At 38.6% G+C, this 27592-nt stretch overlaps 2 protein-coding genes and 1 long non-coding RNA gene across 4 annotated transcripts; 1 reads left to right on the top strand and 2 right to left on the bottom strand.

Annotated features, from left to right (window-relative positions):
* Positions 1-4813: 4813 nt before the first annotated feature.
* Positions 4814-5050, top strand: LOC110928256. The gene has a single exon (XM_022171359.2). The coding sequence runs from the start codon at positions 4814-4816 to the stop codon at positions 5024-5026; it is 213 nt and encodes a 70-aa protein (XP_022027051.1). The 3' UTR covers positions 5027-5050.
* A 3512-nt stretch (positions 5051-8562) lies between these two features.
* On the bottom strand, positions 8563-11873 carry LOC110930545 (poly(U)-specific endoribonuclease-B). 2 transcript variants are annotated; one of them, XM_022173860.2, is made up of 7 exons: positions 11661-11873; positions 11506-11571; positions 11329-11394; positions 10546-10659; positions 9864-10472; positions 9704-9775; positions 8563-8912 (listed from the first exon to the last, which is right to left on the bottom strand). In XM_022173860.2, the coding sequence occupies exons 1-7, from the start codon at positions 11772-11774 to the stop codon at positions 8679-8681; spliced, it is 1275 nt and encodes a 424-aa protein (XP_022029552.1). In that variant the 5' UTR covers positions 11775-11873; the 3' UTR covers positions 8563-8678. The 2 variants fall into 2 exon arrangements, with proteins under 2 accessions (XP_022029552.1, XP_022029553.1); XM_022173861.2 differs by lacking the exon at positions 11329-11394.
* Positions 11874-23094: 11221 nt separating this feature from the next.
* LOC110928258 lies at positions 23095-24278 on the bottom strand. The gene is made up of 3 exons (XR_002586246.2): positions 24138-24278; positions 23550-23603; positions 23095-23289 (listed from the first exon to the last, which is right to left on the bottom strand). It is a non-coding gene; the product is annotated as an uncharacterized LOC110928258 (long non-coding RNA).
* Between the last annotated feature and the right edge of the window lie 3314 nt (positions 24279-27592).

The raw sequence follows: 27592 nt of genomic DNA, 5'->3' as shown, positions 1-27592 counted from the left end.
TCGATATAACGAAAAAACAAACCAGAACAGCCAAGTGTTAGACGAACAGGCCGACCAGGTCAGGATGCTGACCGATCAGACTGTTGTCCGAACGGACACCCAGCCGATCGGACAGTCAGCCTGTAACAACTGTCACGAAAATCGATAATTAGGATGGTAATTAGCTATTAAGGAAACCCTAATTGAGAAACCCAAGTAATTCCGCATAAACCCTAAAATTTTCATAACAATCGGAATCAGGATCAGGGCCCCTAAAACTCAGGGGGGTTAAACCCTAGTGGACGTTTATCCTCTAAATTCGCTGTAGAAACGAAAATTGTTCGTTTAACTTCCTCAGCAAGGCTATCTAGGACACGAAACAACCTAGGCTAAGAAATAGACCCGTCGCGCCACGCGACGGGTACATATGTCTTCTTCGCGTGGCGCGAGGGAGCACATTTTTCAGATATAAATAGGGGACGTTGGCACTTGAATTTTGGTGTTACTTCGACGTCCAAATTCACCTTATGCACTGAGTTATAGTCGAAACAGTTCACAACACACACGATTATCGAAACGCTGCCGCAATCAGGGTAATAACTCGATCGCTATTACGATTCAACGTCCGATTGATTATAACTATCCAACGATAGTCCAGGTGCTGCTCAATTGAGCTTGTACTTTGATTATTCGTCGTGATTTCGACTTGAATATTAGAGTGCTGTTCGAATTCGGACTATGCTCTGTTATTCGTTGTGAATCCGATTGAATTATCGAGTATTGCACTGATTAATCGTTGTGAGGGTTTAATCTCGTGAATTGATGTAACTGCTGTATTAGTTACTAACCTGTCTGTGTGTGCATTGTGTTAAACTAGGTGTAATCAAGGCTAATCAGTAGGCAATATCTATTTGCTCGTTAATCTGCAATGTGAGTCATTCTTCTTTTTAAACTGTTTTCTCACCATTTGTGAGTAAGTATTACAATACCTCAAATTATTTTCAAGGTTATAATTACAGGGATTAAGTCTTTGTAATCACCAAATTACAGCTGGTATGTGGGGTATTGTGCACATTACTATTATTATCACTCTATGTGAGTGAGTATTACTCTGTGTGAGTAAACCGTCACTAATTGGGGCGACGGGACCCAATAGTGGTATGACCACAGTCACAGATCCGGTCGAGTGACAAATACCCATTCTTGATAATTGGTTGATAAAAACATTGTAATCGCTCTTAATACTGTAAAGTTGTAACTAACGGGTCGTTTTAGAAAACAGAATGATTCACTCAGTATTTCCCCGCTGACAAAACCTTTTTCAAACATGTTTCAGGTGATCTGTGTGATCCAGGAAAAGTACAGTAAAAGCACTACAAGCTCAGAGAAGTGGCTCAGTGTGAATAAATAAATAAAACATGTTTTGGCAAATAATGATTTCTGTGTGAAATCAACTGATTGTAAATTATGGGAATTTATCCCTAAAACTTTGTACAATATATTAAACGAGAAATTTTTACGGTGAAAAGATCCTGTAATAAAAGACTTCCGCTGCCGCATAAATTAAATACCACAGGTATCACCGGGAACTGCCTCGCGGCCCCCGACTCCGTCCAGGGTGGGTCGGGGAGCCGTGACACAGCTGATCGACCAGGCCAACCGATCGGCTAGCACATGGTCCCACACTTGAACAATTCATTGAAGTCTAGTATTGAACGAACTGCTGTTCAATCGGACTACCGTCCGAATGGATTACTCTTCGGATCATGAGATATTATACTTCAACACTTAGTCGATTCTCAACATGTTCAATGCGCTTGGAGTGCCACCCGATCGAACAGCCGTCCGATCAGGTGACACCCTGCTAAGGACTTGTCTACTGAAGTACCTAACCGATCGGTTAGCCGGCTGATCGAACAGCCGTCTGATCGACCGACCTGAAAGGTAAAGATACTTCAATGATTTCAAATGCTACAACGATAACTTCAAAAGTCAAACCATCATACACAAACACATCCTTCTCAAAGGAAGAAACAATCAACTCGAACAGTCATCCGATCGGCCAACCGACCGACCGGACAGCTGTCCGAACAGACTGTCAAGCCGAACGGCCAGCCGTCCGATCGGACAACCGTCCGATCGACCAGTTGTCCGACCCTCCAACACTTGTTTTCCGTTTTACGCATTGCTTATCGTTATGCTATCGAACTATTCAGGCTAACTCTACTCTCACGTGCTCCCTTCAATCCATCAATCACTGTGAGTATACTCGAACCCTTTATGTTGTAGCACTTTTGGGTGTTACATACGTTACTTATTCTAAATCACAATAGAACACACTACTCAATTACTTTAAACGCTAACCGTTACCGCATGTATTACGTGACTAAATGAATGCTTGTTGTTATGTTTACACGTGGAATGTTGTCTACCTGCCTTAACGACGATAGTACTATAGTTTGGACTCAGTACCCGTTCACACGGGGGTTGTTAAGGACAATTACTTGCATAGATTACGGTGGTAATCATGTATTGCGAACTGCCTCGGCCAGTCAACCCGCAGTCATTGGTATCGATAGATCCATGTCGATAATTAACATGCTTCGTTTTCCTCTGTGTACGTGCTGGTTATGCGTAAACTATTTCGAACTCTATTATGCTATTATTAAACTTGTATGCTCACCTTTACATTTTATGTATTGACTTTATTTTAACGTATGTGACAGGTGTTTAAGATGCTTATCTGCTAGGAAGGCGAAGCTAGAATAAGAGTCTAGAGCATAGTTGTCTGTAGATCTTGCAGCTTGAGTCTCTAGACAAAGATAAACAATATTATATTTAAAATCTGAGTTGTCGGAACGGAATATTTGACTAGATGTTATCTGTAATAATTTGTTTGCTATTTGCGCTACGGTATAGGACGTATTATATAAATTGAATAGTAATGATAATTGTTGTGGAAACTTCTGGACAATCTGTTTCGCTCAGTGCCATGCCCCGATGATTCCGCCATCGGTTGGGGTGTGACAATAATAGCAGCAACAAACTTTGAATATCACATGAAGTAGTAGCATGCTTTAACTTCTTTCTCAATTAGCAAACCAAAACCAAAATAATAAATTACATTGCTGTTGTCGATGAAAAAAAATAATATGTTTATGTGAACAGTTAAAAATGAAAGCAAGTTGCTAATGGGTCAAAGATGAAAGTATGTTGCTTGATTCATAGCAAAATGGGAACACTGTACTATTACTTGGGTTTCGTCATACACGCTATAATTACTTATAACTTTCGTAGTATGTTACTGATTAATAACCATTAATAAAGTAAACTACATACTTATTTCAAACAATTGACCCTATCCATATGAGAGCACAACAAAGTAGCATGTATAACGTTTACCTTGTATCAGGCTTCATTGAGAACATAGCACGCCTCCGGCCAAAGCTTTTGTGAAACTACATACCTACAACTTCTCATCCTTACAGCCTTACACACACCTTTTGTGAAATTCGTACATATCTCCTTGAAGTAATCCCAAAGTTAATATTTGGATCCAAGTACCAGCGATGGATCTTGCCCGTTGAACGTGCCAGGGCCGAAAGACACGGGCACTAAAAAAAGCCCAGGCAAGCCCGGGCCAAACATAGTATATATAAAAAATTTCGATCGAAATGCGGAAAATTAGCACTACGGCCGAAAAACTTGCTCGGGCCGTGGCCCTCCATTGGCCTTCTAAGAACCGCCCCTGGATCCAACCCATTTTTCTCTTCGCTACATCTCTTCTTTGCCCAAAACCCCACCCCCCAGAGCTTTACAACCCAACACGCTGCAGATGGGCATTCATCGGGGTTAAGCATTTTTAGCCGAAAACTTCCATCGTTGCCAGTACTAAACCTGGTTAATAGCTTCCTTGCTTGGTGAAACACGATCCTTCTACTTAACATCAAAACTCTCAATAAAGAAAAAACATTGGAAATGGGTATAAGAATCATTAAAAAAAACCCTAGAAACAGTCAACAGAGAAATAGATGATTACCAACAGAATAGGTTTAAAGAGTCTCCGACCATAACCTCTACAAACCATCGCCGTCGTTGTCTAAGACATGGCAGCGATCGAGTTAGTTCACGATGGACTTCATCCACGGTCACCCCCTCACTCTAATGTGACATAATGCGTATTAAACCTTAACACAAAGTTGTACAAATCTACAATAGAGCTAGCTTCAACACGTACTACCAAACGGGTGAATTGTCAATGAAACTTGTTCCAATTCGATGCAAACTGGATGACGCCGAAAAGTGAGAAACAACAGAGATTCTAGCTGAAATTCAGACATTAACATCCAAAACTTATCAACTTAATATACATAAATCAAAATCAAATAACTCAGTAACACACCTAAACTTACATTCATTCTTAATTAAGTGTCAATTTCTCATAAGATTAAGAACAAATTCAATGGTGAGCCCCTTTATGTATCTGCTCTAAAGACCCGAAAGCAATGAGGTGCTGGTTCTGCGTGGGTTGGATAGCTCACCGGTCATGGGAGAGACTCCCTGGACATTTAGCATTGGTTCCGGAGGGTAAAGTGATCTCACATCGGCTTGGAACAATAGAGCAGGATAGCCTTTTGCGCCCACATGTTTGAATTTGAGGGTAAAGAGCTTGCTTCTTATACGGGATCCGACGCATCCAGCAGAGCGAAAGAGCCTTCCATTCTTTTCGGCGTCATCCTTCCGCATTGGCGGCGAGTGGAGTGCCACAATCCCATTCATCATTTTTGATCTACATAAGCCAAAGCCCATAGCACTGGCGACGTCTCCGGCATAAATGCAAGGAGGATGTATAGCTGATATAGGATCTTGTGGAATAGGATTTGATTCTGCAAGCGGTTCAACGAAGAAATTTCGAACAAAAGGGTCGGAACTCGCCGATAGGAAAGGAGAGAAAAACAAAGCAATGCCAAGAGCTCCGTCAATCCGCTGTTCATCGATAGACGAAGCTCTCTCTTTATCATCTCGCGCCAGATGCAACAAAGGATGAGTCCTTTTTCCTTCTCGCGAACCACGGAAGCGCCTAGCACCCAGAGGAGAAAAGCGGACGTGGGGACTCGGGTCGGGGCGCAGCTTAACTAAGGGATTCCATTTAGGGCGAGACAAAATGGTACGGAATAAAATAGACTCACTTCAGCAAGGAAGAGTAAAAAAAGCGAAAGAGGCTTTAGTTATTTAGCTGTACTTTGAGGGAAACCAAGATGCTTGGGAGAAAGGTTGAGGGTTCAGAGTACCTGATAACCCCGCTAGGACTAGCAAGGGAAGGAGCACCGGGCCTACCTTTACTCGAGATCTCCTGTGTAATAGCGGGACACTTCGACGGCAAAGAAGCAAGTAAGGATTGTTGTACTGAGCTAAGGATTGCTGTACAGAGCTACGGATATACTTCTCAGCACTTTACCTATTGCTTCGCTCTAGTGATAACGTACCTTTGGTGGATAAACTTCTACGAAAAAAGGCTAGAATAGGTAAGATAGTTGGAAAGCCAGAGGCTAGTGAAGGGCTTGACTAAGGATTTCTTACCCTGTCTCTGCAAAGGCTTGTTAGAACTCTCATCACCCATATGGGGCAAAGGGTGTCTACCTCAAGTACGGTTTACAACCCTGTGTCGCTTTCGGGTACAGGTTCCCTTTGTTGAAGGTCGTTCGAGCTGTCGAGAACGTCTGTGAGGAGCCGGAGAGGACGCGAACGGTCCTAGGGGGCCGGTGTATAGGCCCGTCGCCGGCCCGGGACCCCCTAGGACGTCCCCCGTACCGACCAGTCTAAGAAACATGATCATTCTATATAATAATACTTTGATGATACTCTAATAATTATAAGGTTAAGTAAACTATAATAAGTGTTTGGATTCTACTACCATGAATATGGTGTACACCAAAACATCTGAACACACCTGCACTCATACTCAACTTCTAATTTCTAATTTCTAAATTCTCACAAAATTAAGAACAAATTCGATCGTGAGTGGTTGCTGGGGCACATTAGGTTAATTTACAACAATTCAGACTACGATGTGAAAAAAGAAACATACATAAGTTCAAAAATAGGTCTGCAGATGTGAAATCATACAAACAAATATAAAGAGAGAAAAGAATACCGGTGGTGGAGATACATAGAGATGAACATTGAAGAAAGTTGAGCAATCGCCATTCCTTCCGGTGAGTGAGGGTGTTGAAATCGGACCGCTGAATGCCTATATGTTCGTCTTCTACCGTTGTTTCCATGTTGAACCAGCAACATCTCTTACAGGTGAACCCTAGCCGACTGTTTACACGTAGAAAAAGAGTTTATGGAGGAGATGATGCCAGACATACTGAAGCAGCCGGCTAGGTGCAAAGTGAGAAGAAAGCTGTGGAGACGCGTGTATCGAAAAAAAATACAGAGACGCGTGTCATGTGAAACCCCAAAACCAAAAATAGGGTTAAAAGATCTACCCGGGACTCGAACCCAGGTTTACATACAGACCAGCAAACACAGCAACCACTAAGCCATTAAGTATGATTCATTACACATTCCAATAATAAAGTATATAAATACTCATTAAGAAGGGCTAATGGAAAAAAAAAATAAACAGATGCAGCCAACAGTACACTGCCATGTGGCAAGTGTATTGTTCACAAGCTTGTATTATTAATAGATAGTTAAAGTTAATTAGCTTTTGTGGAATAATTGATGTATTTGACATTAACTTCACCTTACTTGTTTTCCCTTTATCGTATCACATGATGAGAAAGGTTGCCATACAGGAGGATTGGGGTGAACGTAACGTAGTATACAAGACATTCAGATCTATTGATTCCCTAAGATTAATGGCTCAATATAAAAAGTGTCAATTACGTAATTTAAAGAGTTTTACAGTTGAAAAACAAATAGAGAAAAGGGTATTCGGGTCTTTTCTCACTTAACCTCCTTCCCCCTTTGATTTTCAAACATCTATCAGTTTTTTATACGTTAATATTTTTTTTTAAATTAGATCATATTAAAGAGCATTTCATTCTCTTTAATTCGGGTATCTTATTGCTATAGTTTTCTTTAAAAAATTACAGGATTTTAAATACTCATTACGTGATTACGTGATTTTGAATACCCAGTACATGACTACGAGATTTCAATATAGTATGTGAAACCACACTAAGTGATTACGTAATTACGTAATAATAGTTGACTATGTATTATTACGTGACTACGTGATTTTGAATATCTATTTCGTTATTACGTGATTTCATTATGGTATTTATGTGAAACCCCACTAAGTGATTACGTAATTACGTAAAAACAAAAACATGTAATATATAATATTTCTAAATCACGTAATAGATTTATACTGAATGTGTAATCACATAATACTTTATGTTGAATGTGTAATCACGTAATGTGTATCTAAAATCACGTAGTCACGTGCTGTGTATTCAAAATCACATAATCACGTAATGGACTAATGGGTATTCGAAACCTTGTAAATATTTTTTTAAGAAAACTATAGCAATAGGTTACTTGAATTAAAGAGAATAAAATGCTTATTAATACAGTGTAACTTTTTTAAAATAAATATTAACGTATGAAAAAGTTATAGCCGTTTGAAAATTAATAGGAAAAACTGTTCACTTGAGAAAGGACCAAAATACCATTCCTAACAATAAGACTTGTACTCCTCTAATTCTCGCATGTGCTTGGTATGGGAAATTTGTCATGTACATGGTCTCACCACTTTACATGATTTGTGTTATATGCTTTTTTTAACGCAATATGCATATTTTGTTAATTCACAAAAATTTAGTGAATGGGATATATTATATATATCTGCACATTTAATAATAAGGGAAATGAATTATTAAATATAAACCAAAATGTAGAAAAACAAAAAAAAAATAAAAGCAGTTACGAGTCAGTCAGTTAAAAAGCGGTCACAAAATCTAAGATCAAAATATGTAAGGCAAAACCTTCACCGGTCGCAAAAACTGAATTAGACACGGCCAGATTAATTTTGCAACAATATGTTTTATCACAAATTGAGGACGAATACTAAAAAGAATTTGGTTCTTTTTACAAACTTGATGTCGATAAATCCGCTTAACAAATAGTGGTTTATATCAGTCAAGCTAGATATAATGTGTTGACTTTATGAAGGCTTGACTAGCTTATTAGGCCCGGTTTAAAAGACATTAAAGTGGTAGAGTATTGAAAACATAAGTCTGGCCCATTTGTTTGTTCTTTTTATTCTAGCTTATTATTAGTTTTCTCTAGGATTCTCTTTTTATTCTAGATTATTATTAGTTTTCTCTGGGATTCTGCATTAAATCCTAATCTTACTCTGTGTTTTTATTTTGTAGTTGTAATTCCTCACGATTGAGGCGGAAAAGTAACAATAAAGTAATTACCCTGGTTGCAGGCTTACAGTCTGTGGACGTAGGCCACATCGACCAAACCACGTAGATCTCGTGTGTTGTGTGTGAACCAATACCCAATCCCTAACAATATCATTTGATAACACTTTTTGTATTAATCTTACTTTACCAAATACCAATATACTTAGGAAAACAGAAGTCAAGACAATAAATAAAAACATATAACAACATATGGGGTTTATCATACATAAATATTTTTCTTAGATTACACATACATAAGAGACATTATCATTTGACTCAAGATTCTGCAATGGGAAAAGCAGATCCAAGTTTGTTACCAAGACGATAACACTTGATGTTAACATAGTACGGACCAAGTTCCACATAGTTATCCTCACCACCCATATAGAAACAAAGTGTATACAATGCTATCTCAAATTCCGGGCTCACTCCAATCATCGTGCTCGACACCGATTTCAGCACACCGTTCCATTCAAACTGAAGCGTCAGCAACTGCGTCTCCGAATCAGGCTGCATTTCAAAACAAATCATTAACCGATTCCGATTTACATATAGTATAGTGAGTGAGATAGATAGAGGCAAGTGGGCTAGAAAGAGGCCCAACTTAAAAACATGCATAACGGGCCCATGAGTATAGGACCGAAATTCCTCCGATTTTGAATTTCAAATTAATTAGAATTAATAGGGATTTGTTGGGATTCACTGGATTCGGATTTTATATGTAATTTTTAGTTTTATATGTATATACACACATTTTTATATGTAATCTGTAACACCTTATTCGGCCCATATTTTGAAGTAAATAGGATTAATTGCCAGAATTTACAGGCTTTGGGCGAAATATGGCCGGAATTTACAGATTTTTGCCAGAATCGCTAGAATTTTTGGCCGATTAGGACCAGATTTGACAATGCCGATTAGATAAAAATTACTCGGTGAACCCGGAACTAGCAATTAATCAGTGACTAATCGGAGGCTAGGCGGGATTTTAGTCTGTCGGTTTAAAAATTTGTCAATACTTATCAAATTTTATCTTATTTTGTGGAAAAAGTATATCGTACATTACGGCTTAACGTACTTCACGTACAACAACGTGCGTGATTTATTATATAACATGCGTGATTAATGTTTTCAATATGCGTGATTATTGTGTTTCAACATGCGTGATTTTGGATTTTTGAGTTATAACGTGCGTGATTTTAAAATGAACGTGCGTAATTACCTGTCGTACGTGATGTACGTTAAGCCGTAATGTACGTTAACCTTCCTCTATTTTGTGTTTCTCAGTTTAGTAAACTTACCGTCTCCCCGCGCCTTCGAGGAAAGATATAGCCTTGATAATCAACCCTCCCCTTTGCTTCTTCCATGTAAAACTACATACAAAAAAAAAACAAAAAAAAATTCATCACAAAAACAAGTGTTTCGACTGTTACTTTCATCTCAAAGATCAAAAACACATACTTGAAGCCAATTATGGAAGCCAGAAACAGACTGCTCGCCGCGATTCTTAATCTCACCAACAAAAACATGTTCAAAAGCCGAAGAACAACTAGACGTACCGCCTCTACCATATAAATCAAACCAAAGACTAGTCAACAGCCTTTTAAACTCCTGATAATCACCAGAAACAACACCCTTTGCACATAAATACTTATAAAGATACTTAATCGGCGCAGTTCTACAAATTTCTTCGATAAACGCAGCCTGTTCTTGCTTCTCTTGAGATGTGACTAGCTCTTTATACCCTTCGTGCGGATTATAATTATCCAAAAGCGAACAAAATCGCGAAATTGTTGGCTTTTTTAGGACATCTTCAGTTAACCATGTGAACAGGCTTCCTTCTGCCATATCTTGTTTTTGGTACGACTTTTTTCCCTCGCCACAATCGATTTCGTAATCTTTTCCTGGTGTTAACCGGTTGTAATCGAGCTCCCAGAGCTTGTTGCACGCTTTTCCAAGGTCGTTAAGCTCGGTTTGTGATGGTTCTAGTTGAGAATTATCTTCGACTTCGTTAGAATACTCTTGCTCGCTTGCAGGACGCTTGAAATTGTCCCAGTTGTCCTTGCGAACCTGTCGAATTTGACTTGATTTGAATCAAATGTTGTTGAACATGTAGATATTATAGAATTGAATTTAACTGGACCTGTTGGTGTCTTCTTGGAGGCTTCTTTCCAACTGTCTCCCAACCGTCTTCTGATTCGGGCTGGCTTTGATTATAACCACCTTGCCTACCATCTTCATAGCCCTCATTCGCGACCTGCGTTTCAAATGTTTCTTACATTAGGTGATGAGTAGTGAAGCAGTTGATCTATGTGAAGTATGGGTGAGCAATGTTTTGTTCAGTTTGTGTTATGTGTCAAAAACCAAAATGACCAAAATACCCTCATGTGGGGTACGTTTGGTCTGATTTAACCATGAAAAATAACAGAGTTAGGGCTAAAGGACATAATGTGCAAGGGTTTGCAAACATCGCGTACGTTTTTTATACTTTTTGAAGACAAATGACACACTTTACAATTTGGTGTCAACATAAAGGACGAGTTTTGTAATTTACTCGGTTTTTTAATTTTCTTAAACAAGCCGTTTTGGTTATAAACAAGATTTTGCCTAAACAGGGTAAAAAGAAAACTAAGTGCGTTTAAAAATATATGACGGTGTGTCAGTGCGGTTTCTTTTTAAGACATGTTTTTTTTCCTCCTAGAATTTCCTTGGACCTGTGACATCTCCTACTAGCTTCCTACACATATTTGGGTATAATTTCTTTTTTTAGCATCATTCTCTCTTGTAAAATTTATAACTTTTTTTTCTCGAAATATAACATATTATTTATATAAAAAAAACTTATAAAGGTCGGTTTAATTATTTATACATTATACACAAATAACCATAGACTACCATAAAAAATCAGTTATCAAGCAAGTAATACCTTTTGAGGTCTCCTTGATCCATCAGATTCAGATCCCCAATTCTGATTCCTCCCATAATCCCCTCCCTAAAAAAAAAAAAAAAAAAAAAAAAAGAGAGAGTCAAACTCTAAATCTTAATACAATCATCAAAAACCCTAACCGTAACAACTCAATTTAAAATCACACTAATGACTAACCTCACTCCTCCGATTATTATTATTCCCGCCATACTGCTGTTCATGATCCTCCTCACCAGACACAACCTGAACATCATCATCCAATCCATCATTAATCAAAAACCTTAAAACAACAACAACAACAACAACAATCATCCTAAATCAACGACACTAACCTGGGCCCAAGAAGTAGATCTGGATCGTTCATCGGTTCCATCTTCTTGTCGCTGGTTCCGATCATCATCGCCACCTAATGCCACATTAAGCAACCCTTTCACCAAACCTTCCATTTTCCAGATCGAAGGTTTTGTTGAATGCTGAGTGATGGATGGAACTTAGAAAGTCGTTAATGGGGGGATAATGATTTTATATTCTTTTTTTCAGAGGAAATAATATTAGTTTTGGATGTGGGGTACATGTTTTAAGCGTAGTGTACGTGTTATCGAAGCGTTAGAGGTTTTGGTTTAGGAATTTTGAAGCTAGTTACTGCTGATCTCCGGTTTTATGGGATCCACCAGACGTGTCGCCTTGTCATTGGTTGAAAATATGCTAGGCTATCGTATCTTGATTTTGTCGGCAAACTTATTATAGCAATATATCTTAGGACATGGGTATGGAGCTTGAATTGGGGCGTAGGTTGGAAGAAAACGCCTAAGGTATCACCCTAGGTAGGCTTGGGTTGGGGCGTGGCCCTTGAGGCTTGGGTTTCAAGCCGGGCGGGGGAAGCGAGCTGACATGTCGGGCTGTGTATGGCCAAAACAAAATAGTCGTTGGGCTAGCCGTTGGCCAACGGCTATATTAAAAAAAATATTATTTTTTCACTATAAAACTCACATTTTTCTTCCATTTTTTTACCACATTCAACCACATTTTCTATACATTTTCAATTCTCCTTTTACAAAACGAAAAAATGCATCCTTACAACCGTCCTTTTGACCCGAACAACCCGTATGCATTCCAAGAAAATAATCCTAGCCCACCACCCACTCGTGCAATACCCCGTCCATTTTTCATACACTCTTCTATGCCCATTGAAGCGAGTTATGCGTCGTATCTCGGGAATCGTGTGTTTACTAACTTCCCGCTAGAGATGCCCAGAAACAAAAACGGGATGATTTGAAATTTCTATCCCAGCCCATTGATCACCTAGAGGGTGAAGAGTTACAACTAATCTTGACGATGAGAGAAGAGATAAAAAAAAATCAAATATAAAAGTTAGGAATGTTTTTTTTTGTAATTTTCTTTATTTAAAAATATTAAAAAAAATTAAATTTTTTGTTCTAAATAATATTCAAATGGCCCAGCGGGTCAGCCCAGCGAAGCCCACAAAACCCCCGCCCCACCATACCGTGTTGAATGTGGATTTAGCCCATGTCTGCCACCCAAGCCACGTGTCAACTAATGCCCCAACCCAAACCCAAGCCCAACTCCCGCCTCACCATACCCCATGGCCTTATTTCGATATTTTTTAACAGTAAATTTGGATCACTAGTCTATTATGGGAGTATTATCGTGTCATCAGCGAAACCGTCTAATCATATCCATCTCTATTAGGTTCTAATGCATATACACCAATTCAGGAGGAAACATAATTTGGTGGGAACCGGACTTAGGACCTTGCCCCTAAGCCTTCTCTTACCCCCAAGATGCCACTAGGCTATAATTTATTCACATTTGCATTAGACATTTTTGGTTTTCTTGCGCCAGAAGCTATGGACCTGCTTAGTGGAGTCAAAATGGCATGCATAGTAATGTCATGACCCCGAAATCTATGAATATAGATTTTAAAAACTTGATTTTAGTATTCAAAAAGGGGTAGCGACGCAGCTTGTTGCCCGTTTACCTTCAATTTCAATGTAATTTGTAAGCAAGTTTACTCCATATATATTCAACCAAATCCGCTCAAAGATTCAAGTATATATCCCTATCATGTATCTTCATTTAGATTGTTTCTTACTCGACGTAGTTTAGTAGTGGGTTCGTCAATTGACACGTATCATCAAAGTCGACACAAAAGGCTCTGCCCATGTCCACCAAGATCATGTTATCCAAGATAATAAACGTATAAATTACGTTTCACATTTATCTCTTTTCAAATATATGTGAGGGTTGGCAATGATAATCCATTGTTTCTGTAACAATCTGAATGCCCATTCGATATATTTTCTTACCGACTCATGTAATATACACGTTTGAAGTCATCCGAGCACGAAAGAGTATTCAACAACGTAACCCACTCTGAATAAATACCATTGAAAAGATAATACTCATATTTGTACTCCACATCATTTGCATAAAATGATGAATCTGGTGCAACCCCGGCTATCACATCATCGAACAAATTCTATGATTTTAAACAGCGATATCATTGTTTGCCCGACCATACCAAAGAGCGCATGCCAAACATACAGATCTTGAGACGCGACTTCTTGTAGTACTAGGGTTGGACCATCGTTGTCACCTCAGTGTGGTTGGCCTTTCCAAGCAATTGGACAAGCGGCCCACTATAACAACCCTCGGTAAAACCGACACCCTCATAATATTTCTGACACCCTAATATATCTTAAAATATATCAATATGTCTTTATATGCACCCCGTATGTGAAAAACCGAGCCCAAAGTAGATTATATATATATATATATATAGTAAATTAAAAACAATAAAAATTAAGTTGAGGCTGGCCGCATGGGACCTCACCTCAATATAACGCGGGCCGCGCAAGGGTGTAACCAGACTTCTCTTAAACCATAAGTTCATGCGGGCCGCGTACAAGTTTGGTTAAGTTTAAGCGGGCCGCGAGTGTCCAGAATTGTGGCATAGCCCGGTGCGGCCACGTGTCCGATGCGTGTCGAGCCTATATGGTGACCGGACCAAGCTACGCCGTTGACCCAGGTTGACGCGGGCCGCGTAAGGGTTGGCCTGTTCTTTACGCGGGTCGCGTGGAGACGCGATTACAGCCCTATATAAGAAGGCAACGGGCTTTCAGTTTCCGTCGTTCATTTCCTTTCTTTCTTAAAATTCTATAGTGGCGTTACTATACCCGGGCATTATACCCCCTAAAATAGCGAGATTCTGCTACGATGTAAGTATTATAACCCCTGGAGACGTATTAGATACGCTGCCCGATTGATCTAGGGTTCCGTAACGGCTGTCGTGGTTCTGCCCGACGTAGTCGTTGGAATGCCGTCTCGGGGAGAGTATTACTAATGTTAAAATGGGTTATTATACTAACACACGTGCATTTGTGTAATTTATAGATTATCTCCAGGAAACCCTTACGAAAAACCTAAAACAGCAATGTGAGTTGATTCACTTTTTGTAAACCTTTTTGTTTACTGTTTTTAACAAAACCTCACTTAATTAAATATGTACAAAGCAGTTATTGAGTATTTGTAAAGAATACAATTATAGTGGGTATGTTGGGGTTTTGTATACAAAATTGGTTACTGGCGTGGTAACATCCCATAAGTTGAGTATGACCGTACCACTGATGTTAATTGTGATGTCTTGGATACAAATGTAATTGCGGATGTGCCCTCAATACTGCAAATTGGTTTTTACTTAAACTTGATTAAACTGGGAATCACTCACCAGTATTTTCCACTGACAAAATGTTTTAAAAACGCGTTTCAGGTAACAATATGTGAAAGCCAAATGGAAGCCAGCTGGACAGCACTGGAGGCTTGGAAAAGTGGCAAATAAAGTTACCTGAAAATAAAACAGATGTTTTTATTAAATAAATAGGATTTATTCCTATGAAATGTGTGTATTGAAAACTTGGGTTTTACCCATATGTTTAATGTTATAAATCATGGTGGTTTACTCTGATTAAAATATTTCCTAACTACGGTCCTGATAAAAATTTCCGCTGCCAAATTGGATAAATAAATGTGATACCACCGAAACTGGCTCACGGTCGCCCGTTCCCGGGAGATAGGGATCGGGGGCTGTGACAGAAGGTGGTATCAGAGCTATGCCACTGATTCAGCCACAGAAGTGTTCTGCTGACATCAAAATTCAAAGTGTTAGGAAATAAATTATGGAAATACGTGTATGATTGTATTTCTTGCTCTGTGTTATCTGACTATTTGTTAGTTTACAGTATGAGTGACCAAGGACCTTCTGACGCTTATCGTCAACTATCTGGTTCGCCTAGGAGCGAAGGCACCTCCTCTTCTCAGCCTGCCCTCTCAGGGTATTCTGCTGACACAGAAGAAGGAATCTTTGTGTTTAAGGCTCAGTCTGAAGAGCCATTTCCTCAGAAAAAAAAGAGGGGATGGTTCAGTAGGGGAGCGCACGAGCGTAGGAAAAGAATGAAAAAGTTGCAGGAACAGCGAGTGTTAGCCGCAGCAAAAAGAGAGACTGATGCTTATAATCAGGATATGCTCAATAGGGGTATCGCTAATATCCATATTTTAGCAACCACTGCTGCTGACCCAAACCTGGAACAAATGCTAGCACCACAACCACAAAATCCTGACCAACCCATGGAAGTAGAAAACCAGATAGAAATGCCTGATTACAACCCAGAGGAGATACCTAGGGTACCTGCACCAGATCCCCTAGACCCAAACAATTACGACCCCTGGTGGGACGATGTTAGGGACTACGTGCAACAAAACCCAATACAGGAAAATGTGCCAATGCCCAACTTAGGAGCTTACCCAGGGTTAGATCCTCAAGATCCCTATAACATTAGTGATGCATATGTTAGGGAAATTTTAGAGAATCCATACCCGTACCAGGCCCCTATGCCTCCGTATCAGGAACCCGTACCTCAGTTTCCAAACCCAGTCCTAGAACCTGCACCCCCAATGAGTGCAGAAAATGTCCAAGAACTTAGGACTTTTGGGGAGGAAATTTTAGAAAGCAGTGATCGTATGCGACAGGTGGGAGAACGCCTCGTATGGAAATACGATGTGCGTAATATGGATTTTTGGATGAATCCATATCAGTGAAGGTGATGGCAGGAATGGTAGTAGTAATAATAATAATAATAATAATAAAATATGTGTGTATGTGTTAGAAAAAAAAAAAAACAATACGGATGCCTACTATTAATATTGTAGCTTTACATTCCAGTCAGTATTGTAATTTAAATTTCAGTACTAGTGTGTAATGATGCATACTATATAAATAGAGTAAAAGTCGCAATGCTCGACGCTTTTGGTTAAAAGTGCGTGACATGTGATTGGCTATATTCAAATATTTTTGTGATATTAATATTTGGTAAATTGTTTAAAATTCAGATGGCCGACGAGGGAAATCAAGATAATCTGAATAACGATAACCAGAGTAACATTAACGTGGTTAATGAGAATCCGGACAACAATAACAATGGAAACCAAATGGATAATAGTGTCGTTCAACATATAGTGGCACAAGGAATTATAGATGCAATGCCATTTATTATTCAAACGGTTCAAGAAGCGAATAATAAAAGTAAGCATAGCAGTAAACGACCAAGTGAACCGGAAAACAGCGTGAACAATGGACCCGTACTTCAAGCGCCCATTCCCAAAAGAAGAAGAACCATGCCATATGGTTGTTCTTACAAGGAATTATGGTCCTGTAAACCAATAGAATTCTCGGGCAATGAAGGACCCATTGCAGCCCTACGCTGGATAGAGAAAACTGAGGCCGTTTTAAAAATAAGCAAATGTGCTGAAGAAGATAAGATAATGTTTGCTTCAAATCTGTTTAAAAATGCAGCCTTAGAATGGTGGAACACTATCCTCCAGACAAAAGGAAGTGATAGGATTTATAACATGGAATGGGAGGAATTTAAGAACATGGTAGAAATGAAATTCTGCCCTCCCAATGAAAAGGAACAGATAGCAAATAAGTTTCTAAATCTTAGAATGACCGGGGTAGACAGTAAGGGTTACACTACCACATTCTTTGAATATGCTAGGATAGTACCTACCCTTGCATCACCTGAACCGGTATTAATCTCCCGTTATATCTGGGGATTAATTGGAGAGATTAGACATGTAGTCAAGGCAGCTAGCCCCCAAACTATAGAAGAAGCTGTAGAACTAGCCAATACCTTGACAGATGAGTTAATCCGTACTAGAGAAGAAGACCAGAGGAGAAACCTAACCCAAAGGCTTACTCAAGAATTCCCTTCTGGGAATTCCAATCGTAGGAATGTAGGTTCTACCTCTGTACCATACTGCAAAGCCTGCAGAAAGAAGCATTCTGGAAGATGCTCTACTTACTGTAATTTTTGCAAGGCCCGAGGACACAAGGAAGAAAATTGCAAGAAGAAATCCAGTAATGGAATGTGTTTCAATTGTGGAGAAAAAGGTCACATTAGGACAAACTGTCCGAAATTGGCTCCAGCTGCAACCAACAAAAATCCTAAAAATGCTAGAGCATTCGTGCTAACTGCAGACGAAGCTAGACTAATTCCGGACGTCATTGCTGGTACGTTTTTAGTTAATGATATTTTTGCTAAAGTATTATTTGACTCTGGTGCCAACCAAAGTTTTATTAATACTTCATTTTGCAAACTCCTAAATCAATCATTAACTAAACTACCACAAGAATGTCTAGTAGAAACCGCAAATGGAGAAACCATTAGAATTTCTGAAATCTTGCAGGGAGCAAGAATAGAAATTGTTAATCAAAAATTTATTGCAAACCTTTACCCAATGAATCTGGTAGGATTTGATGTCGTGTTAGGAATGGATTGGTTAATAGCCAATAAAGCAAATATCTTATGTGATCAAAAGGTAATACAGATAAAATCACCAAGAGGTGAAAAGATCATAATCAAAGGAGATAAGCCATCTAGATCCACTAAATTCATCTCTGTGATAAAAACTGCAAGTTATATAAGGAAAGGATCTATAGTGTATTTGATTTCTATAATCACTAACACTAAAGGAAAAGAGTTAAAAGACATTCCAGTAGTGTCCCAATTTTCAGATGTCTTTCCAGAAGAATTGCCAGGACTACCACCGGACAGGGAAGTTGAATTCAGAATTCACCTATTACCAGGGACAGCACCGATTGCCAAAGCACCTTACCGTTTGGCACCCGCTGAAATGCAAGAACTGAAGAGACAACTAGACGAATTGTTGGAGAAAGGATTCATACAGCCAAGCTCATCGCCATGGGGAGCACCGATTTTATTTGTTAAAAAGAAGGACGGATCAATGCGTATGTGCATTGACTACCGTGAATTGAACAAAGTCACGATTAAGAATCGGTATCCATTACCGAGGATCGATGATTTGTTTGATCAACTTCAAGGAGCTCGATTTTTCTCTAAAATCGATTTAAGATCAGGATATCATCAACTAAAGGTACAGGAAGAGGACATTCCTAAAACCGCATTCAGAACAAGGTATGGTCATTATGAATTTACGGTCATGCCATTTGGTTTAACCAATGCCCCAGCCGCATTTATGGACATGATGAACCGAATATGTAAGCCATATTTGGATAAATTCATAATTGTCTTCATAGATGATATTCTAATTTACTCTAAAAGTAAAGAAGAGCATGCAAAGCATTTGCAATTACTTTTAAGTTTATTGAGAAAAGAAAAGCTTTATGCTAGATTTTCAAAGTGTGAGTTTTGGTTAGAACAAGTACAATTCCTCGGACATTTAGTTAACCATGAAGGAATTCATGTAGATCCAACAAAGATCGAGGCAATTACCAAATGGAAAACCCCAGAGTCACCAACTGAAGTTAGAAGTTTCTTAGGATTGGCCGGTTATTATAGAATATTTATCCGAGATTTTTCTAGAATAGTCATTCCTTTAACTAAGTTAACCTGTAAATCTGTTAAGTTTGAATGGGGACCAAAACAAGAAGAAGCCTTTAGAATCCTTAAGCAAAGATTAACCCATACACCCATACTAGCGTTACCAGAAGGAACTGAAGACTTTGTAGTCTTTTGTGACGCTTCAAAGTTAGGTTATGGATGCATATTAATGCAACGCCAAAAGGTTATAGCTTATGTATCTAGACAGCTTAAGAGTCATGAAGAAAATTATTCGACCCATGATTTGGAATTAGGAGCCATAATTTTTGCCCTTAAGATTTGGAGACATTATCTATATGGTAGTAAGTTTACCATATTCACGGATCATAAGAGTTTAAGATATGTCTTCGAGCAAAAAGAGTTGAATATGAGACAGAGACGCTGGATGGAATTACTTAGTGATTATGATTGTGATATCCAGTATCATGCAGGAAAAGCCAATGTGGTGGCTGATGCTTTAAGTCGAAAGTATCACGAAAAGCCAAAAAGGGTACGTTCTCTTAAATTAAATCTACAAGTAGATTTAAACAATCAGATTAGAAAAGCACAAGAATCAGTAATCAAGGAGGATAGTGAAAAATTAAAAGGAATGATTAAGGAATTAGAACAAGGAACAGATGGAATTTGGAGGTTCCATCAAAAGAGAATGTGGATACCTAAATTAGGAAATTTACGTCACCGTATATTAGAAGAAGCTCATAAGTCTAAATATACGATGCATCCAGGAAGTGATAAAATGTACCAGGATTTAAGGAAAAATTTTGGTGGATAGGAATGAAAAAGGATGCAGCAGCTTATGTTTCTAAATGTTTAACTTGCTCACAAGTTAAAGCTGAACATCAGAAACCCTCAGGATTGTTACAACAATTAGAAATACCAGTTTGGAAATGGGAATTGATAACAATGGATTTTGTTACCAAATTGCCTAAAACAAGGAAAGGTAATGATACAATCTGGGTGATTGTAGATAGGTTAACCAAGTCAGCTCATTTCTTACCAATGAAGGAAACCTTTAGTATGGAACAATTAGCCAAATTATATGTAAATGAAATCGTTTCTTTACATGGCATTCCTTTATCAATTGTTTCTGATAGGGATAGCCGTTTTACCTCTCATTTTTGGTCAAGTTTCCAAAAAGCAATGGGAACTAGGTTAAATGTAAGCACAGCTTATCATCCTCAAACAGACGGGCAAAGCGAAAGAACAATTCAAACAATGGAGGACATGCTTAGAGCTTGTGTAATTGATTTTGGAGGTAACTGGGACGAACACTTACCTTTAATAGAATTTTCTTATAATAACAGTTACCACACAAGTATCAATGCTGCACCATTCGAAGCACTTTATGGACGAAAGTGCAGAACCCCAGTCTGTTGGGCAGAAATTGGGGAAAAACAATTATCTGGACCCGAGATAGTACAAGAAACAACTGATAAAATCATTCAAGTCAAGGAACGACTGAAAACAGCACGTGATCGACAAAAGAGTTATGCCGATAACAGACGCAAACCATTAGAATTTCAAGTAGGAGATAAAGTATTATTGAAAGTCTCTCCCTGGAAAGGAGTGGTAAGATTCATCAAAAGAGGAAAGCTAAGTCCCAGGTATATTGGACCTTTCAAAATTCTTAAAAGAATAGGACCTGTAGCCTATCAGCTACAACTGCCAGAGGAAATGGTAGGAATACATGATGTATTTCATGTATCTAATCTCAAAAAGTGCCTAACTGATAAATCACTCGTAGTACCTCTCAAGGATATAGAGGTTAATGAACAACTCAAATTTGTAGAGAAGCCTCTACAGATTGAAGATAGAAAAATTAAAAATCTCAAGCATAAGAGATTAGTTCTGGTCAAAGTGAAATGGGACTCCAAAAAAGGACCTGAATACACGTGGGAACTTGAATCAGAAATGCAAAAGAAATATCCACACTTGTTCCAGTAGATCTCGAGGACGAGCTCTAAAACAAGGTGGGGAGGATATAACAACCCTCGGTAAAACCGACATCCTCATAATATTTCTAACACCCTAATATATCTCAAAATATATCAATATGTCTTTATATGCACCCCGTATGTGAAAAACCGAGCCCAAAGTAGATTATATATATATATATATAGTAAATTAAAAACAATAAAAATTAAGTTGAGGCGGGCCGCATGGGACCTCACCTCAATATAACGCGGGCCGCGCAAGGGTGTAACCAGACTTCTCTTAAACCATAAGTTCATGCGGGCCGCGTACAAGTTTGGTTAAGTTTAAGCGGGCCGCGAGTGTCCAGAATTGTGGCATAGCCCGGTGCGGCCACGTGTCCGATGCGTGTCGAGCCTATATGGTGACCGGACCAAGCTACGCCGTTGACCCAGGTTGACGCGGGCCGCGTAAGGGTTGGCCTGTTCTTTACGCGGGCCGCGTGGAGACGCGATTACAGCCCTATATAAGAAGGCAACGGGCTTTCAGTTTCCGTCGTTCATTTCCTTTCTTTCTTAAAATTCTATAGTGGCGTTACTATACCCGGGCATTATACCCCCTAAAATAGCGAGATTCTGCTACGATGTAAGTATTATAACCCCTGGAGACGTATTAGATACGCTGCCCGATTGATCTAGGGTTCCGTAACGGCTGTCGTGGTTCTGCCCGACGTAGTCGTTGGAATGCCGTCTCGGGGAGAGTATTACTAATGTTAAAATGGGTTATTATACTAACACACGTGCATTTGTGTAATTTATAGATTATCTCCAGGAAACCCTTACGAAAAACCTAAAACAACAATGTGAGTTGATTCACTTTTTGTAAACCTTTTTGTTTACTGTTTTTAACAAAACCTCACTTAATTAAATATGTACAAAGCAGTTATTGAGTATTTGTAAAGAATACAATTATAGTGGGTATGTTGGGGTTTTGTATACAAAATTGGTTACTGGCGTGGTAACATCCCATAAGTTGAGTATGACCGTACCACTGATGTTAATTGTGATGTCTTGGATACAAATGTAATTGCGGATGTGCCCTCAATACTGCAAATTGGTTTTTACTTAAACTTGATTAAACTGGGAATCACTCACCAGTATTTTCCACTGACAAAATGTTTTAAAAACGCGTTTCAGGTAACAATATGTGAAAGCCAAATGGAAGCCAGCTGGACAGCACTGGAGGCTTGGAAAAGTGGCAAATAAAGTTACCTGAAAATAAAACAGATGTTTTTATTAAATAAATAGGATTTATTCCTATGAAATGTGTGTATTGAAAACTTGGGTTTTACCCATTTGTTTAATGTTATAAATCATGGTGGTTTACTCTGATTAAAATATTTCCTAACTACGGTCCTGATGAAAATTTCCGCTGCCAAATTGGATAAATAAATGTGATACCACCGAAACTGGCTCACGGCCGCCCGTTCCCGGGAGATAGGGATCGGGGGCTGTGACACCCACGGCCAGTGCATACAGTCTAAGTTACTTATCATCCCAGGAAACCCGTGTATTCGTTGGTGGGCTTCTTATAAAAGTAGGATGTCAATAAGCGTCGGATTCCTCAAATATCATCTTCCGTATATGTTGATAACACCTAATTATATTAAACTCTTATAAATTACAATAATGATGATGATCATAATAATAATAATCATCATCATCATCATCATCATAATAATAATAATTATAATTGATAGAATACCTTCACATAAATGTAAGGTCTAAACTTTTGAAAGAAAACAACGAGCTTCATTTGACAAAAATACTAAACGGGTCAAATGATTCATAAGCAAAAATTCTGCATTTAACCATGTGATAACTAATGAAGAGTTTCTAAAATAGTTAACAACCCAACATTTCATAAACTACTAGCATAGTCTACAACTACGAGTTCAACAATTATCCACAACCGGGTTAAGTTACTTACAAAAGACCCGTTTTTACAAAAGAAAACCGTTTAACAAAAGTTTAAACCATAACTAGCGTCTTCGCGGAAGCGTGCATCATGAGTGTGTCTGATCCAAGTAACGCCGTTTAGCAAGTCGCTTTACCTACATACAATCGATCCATTAGACAATTTAGAACATAAGTTTATTCGACAATAACATACTAGCCAACTACGAGAGAATATTCATAACTCCTTCCAAAGATAAATTTCTCAACTTGATCTATATCACTTCATGTCATTCAAACCATGTTCTTACCATACTTCATTTTCAACTAACTCATTACTAATATACGATCTCAACATGAAAAAGGATATTATTTGTGATTATGCAACTAATAACATTTCGTAAGTAAAGGAACTTACCTTTGTCGTTGTTTGTTTGCGACCCGGAACGACTCGAACTTTCTTCCTTGATTCCTACAATTCAAATCACATACTTTAAGTTCATGTCATTCTCTTCATTCTGTTTTTAATATATTCTTACCACAAGCAACAATTTCCCAATTCTAGTCATTTATCTTGTAAAATCATCCGATTATATCATTCAAGCATTTTAACGAACACTTGGCGTGCATACTATTAATTAAGCATAGTGTACAAGTATTATTTGCATGACTTAGCTAGTTCATGTCTAAATCATCAAGAACATCCATTTTAATTGAAATCTCATACAACCCTCATCCTAATTCGATTTCAGAGGTGACATTTTATCAAGAACATCATCATGTAACATCATTTATGCTAATCTACATCATAACCTCATGTTACAAGTCACTATTATCCAAATTCCAAGTGGGTTTTTACCTTTAACTATCAATTAGGTCGAATTCAGGCATATTTCAAGTTCAATATGGAATTTCTAACACATGCTTATACTAATTTCATATGAACTTCAAGTTTTACTAAAAACCCATTCCATACATGATCATTAAATCATAATTTTCGGCATACCTTATGTAGGAAATTCTTAGGTGATCAAGGATTGATGTTCATGCATACAATCAGACTTTGATTTCCCTTTCAATTTTACTGATTTGTTGAATAAGAGGGTTTTCCCCTCTTTTCTCCTTGTTCCAGGCGACACACCCACACCTCATATGTGTGGGTGGTGTGTTTCTTTTATGTTTTAGTAAATTAACTTTCACTATTTACATATTCCACCCCTTATGTTAACATACTTATTTTTAAATGGCCATAACTTGTTTCTCCTAACTAAAAATTTTAATTTACTTTCTAACTAGGTTTACTTCCTATTTACTTATTAGAATATATCATAAAATTATAAATATGCATGCTTACAATTAAATTCGGGGGTGCCAACCGGTAAGGGGCTTTGGCTACCGGTTTGGCATTTGGTTCTAACTCGATACGGAATTCGACTTCCCGCTCGGGTGGAAGTCCCGGCAATTCATCCGGAAACACATCCGGGTATTCATTCACTACCTTAGTATCTTCCATTCTTGAGGCTCCTAATTTCGTATCGAGAACATAGGCTAAAATGCCTTACTTCTATTCCTTAAGTACTTAACTGCTTCTAAGATACTACAAAATTTTGCCCCTACTTCCCTTTCCCCATGAATGGTTACCCGCTTCCCTTTAGGAGATGTTACATGTATAATTTTGCTTTCGCACAAGATTTCCGCGTGATAATGGGATAACCAATCCATACCTACCACTATCTTAAACTCTCCCAAGACCATGGGAATCAAATCAATATCAAAATCTTCGTCCTCTATAGTGATTCTACAATTTCTACATATTTCGTGCAAAAGGTAACTCTTACAATCGGCAATTTCTACTTCAAGTGGTGTAGGCATTCTTTCTATTGTGAACAAAGGGGAATGTGCAAACTCGCTAGAAATGAATGATTTACTAGCCCCGGTATCAAACAACACATAAGTGGGTATAGAGTTTATCATAAAAATACCTGACACCACATTCGGATGAGCTCTTGCTTCTTCTGTAGAGATTTGAAACATTCTTCCTTTAGCTTTAGCGGGTTCTTCCTCCTTTCCTTCTTTCTTCGCCCCTTGTTTAAGCTTTGGGCATTCGGCCTTCACATGGCCCGATTCATTACAGTTGTAACACACCCTCTTGGGATTCGGACAATTATAGTATGGATGCCCTTCTTGTCCGCAGTTGTAACACCCCTTCCTTCCCAATAAACATTCACCCGAATGGGGTTTTCCACATGTCTTACATCGTGGAAACCCTCCTTTGGAAGCTTCTTTCTTTCCTTGATCATGCGTTTTAGGTTTCTTAGAAGAGCCTTGTGTTGACCCCTTCTCGGCTTGCCTTTTCTCCCCACGTTCATCTTGCCTCTTTATCTCAATTTCCCTATCCCTTGCCAGATCAATGATCTCGTCCAAAGTTTCACATTTAGAAGGAGTTATGAACTCCCGAATTTCAGCCTTAAGCATGCCATGATAACGGATAATCTTCTTCCTCTCCGTTCCGACTATTTCTTCACAAAACTTTAGTTGATCAAGGAAGGTGTTTGTGATCTCATTGACTGATTCGTCCCTTTGTCGGAGTCGGAGAAAGTCTTCTTGGATTCGATCCACAGCTGATTGTGGACAATGGTACTTAACAAAAGGTTGTTTGAATTCTTGCCAAGTCAAAGTTTGAACTCTATTCTCTCCGATCTCCTTACTATACGAATCCCACCAATCTTTAACCCTTCGTAAAAGTTGCCCTGTGGCAAACATGACTTGATCTTCCTTGTCACAATGACTTCGAATGAACACCCTTAGCTATCCATCTTTGGCATTCGATGGGATCAATTTCCCCATTATAAGTTGTAGGCTTACATGCCATGAAATCCTTGTAGGTGCACCGTCTTGCTTCCTTCTTGCCTTGAATTCCGGTTATCATTTCTTTCAACTCATCCACTTTGCTTGTTATCATATTCTCCACCGTACTTAGTACTTGGCCATCCACTTCTTGTGCTAGCTTTGAAACGTTTGCATCAAACGCCTTCGTTACTTCATCTGAAATCATCTTGTTTAACTCGTTTCGAGTTATCCGTTCTGTGGCATCCGTGTTCCCTCCACTTGCCATCTACAAATAATTATTCATGTTAAACATTATTACATTCGTTCCCCTTGTCATTCTATACTTTATTCGTTCTTAATAATTCATTCTCATAAGTCATGGACTCATCCAATCTTTCCTTACGAGCATTCTAAATGCGTTAATTGCTTCATTCGTTCGTGTACAAGACCCTCCATTCTTTCATGCATTCCTCATTTAAACATATTAACTGTCATGAACTTTTAGTTTCATAATCAATTCGAGACATTACTAGGGTTTAACGACGTATTAGAACCGAATTAAAGAGTCTCACACATCAAACTAGCAAATCAGAAAAACAAGAAAAGGAGGCACCATCGCTGACGGCACATGTGTCCGTCGCCGACGGCTTCTATAAAGTTCCGTCGCTGAAACTTGTCCATAGGCAGCAAGTTAGCCCGTCGGATGAAGGGGTACCGTCGCCGACGCCATAAGGGGCCGTCGCCGACGGTCCTTCTGACCTGCAGACGATGTTCAGCTCACCATTTTCATTTCCAGGCCTTATATCAACCCGAAATGGATCCGTGGACCCCCGAAACCTCCCGCAACATTGCTTTACACCTCAATCAAATTATTATTGAAATTTAACCGTAATCCCCTCCCGTTTTTCCTTCAAGGTCATAGTTCAAAACCTTAAATTACTTACTTACATGGCGCTTTGGAACGAACACACTTCCACAAGAGCTTTCGGTTTGAGTTCGAGAACCATAACTTGCTCGAATCTCTCAAACCTAGGATCTGATACCAACTTGTAAGGTCTAAACTTTTGAAAGAAAACAACGAGCTTCATTTGACAAAAATACCAAACGGCTCAAATGATTCATAAGCAAAAATTCTGCATTTAACCATGTGATAACTAACGAAGAGTTTCTAAAATAGTTAACAACCCAACATTTCATAAACTACTAGCATAGTCTACAACTACGAGTTCAACAATTATCCACAACCGGGTTAAGTTACTTACAAAAGACCCGTTTTTACAAAAGAAAACCGTTTAACAAAAGTTTAAACCATAACTAGCGTCTTCGCGGAAGCGTGCATCATGAGTGTGTCCGATCCAAGTAACGCCGTTTAACAAGTCGCTTTACCTACATACAATCGATCCATTAGACAATTTAGAACATAAGTTTATTCGACAATAACATACTAGCCAACTACGAGAGAATATTCATAACTCCTTCCAAACATAAATTTCTCAACTTGATCTATATCACTTCATGTCATTCAAACCATGTTCTTACCATACTTCATTTTCAACTAACTCATTACTAATATACGATCTCAACATGAAAAAGGATATTATTTGTGATTATGCAACTAATAACATTTCGTAA

Source organism: Helianthus annuus, chromosome 3, assembly GCF_002127325.2.
Source record: "Helianthus annuus cultivar XRQ/B chromosome 3, HanXRQr2.0-SUNRISE, whole genome shotgun sequence".
Taxonomy (NCBI): Eukaryota; Viridiplantae; Streptophyta; class Magnoliopsida; order Asterales; family Asteraceae; genus Helianthus; species Helianthus annuus.
This window is presented reverse-complemented; position numbering and strand designations above follow the sequence as displayed.

What these genes read in the sequence shown, in the direction of transcription:
- LOC110928256 (XM_022171359.2), top strand. Translation starts at nt 4,814, where the DNA reads ATGCAAGGAGGATGTATAGCTGATATAGGATCTTGTGGAATAGGATTT.
- LOC110930545 (XM_022173860.2), bottom strand. Translation starts at nt 11,774, where the DNA reads ATGGAAGGTTTGGTGAAAGGGTTGCTTAATGTGGCATTAGGTGGCGAT. An exon ending in ATAATAATCGGAGGAGTGAG is followed by an intron (nt 11,395 to 11,505) that starts GTTAGTCATTAG and finishes TTTTTTTTTTAG; the next exon opens with GGAGGGGATTATGGGAGGAA. An exon ending in GCTTCCATAATTGGCTTCAA is followed by an intron (nt 9,776 to 9,863) that starts GTATGTGTTTTT and finishes TTTTGTATGTAG; the next exon opens with TTTTACATGGAAGAAGCAAA.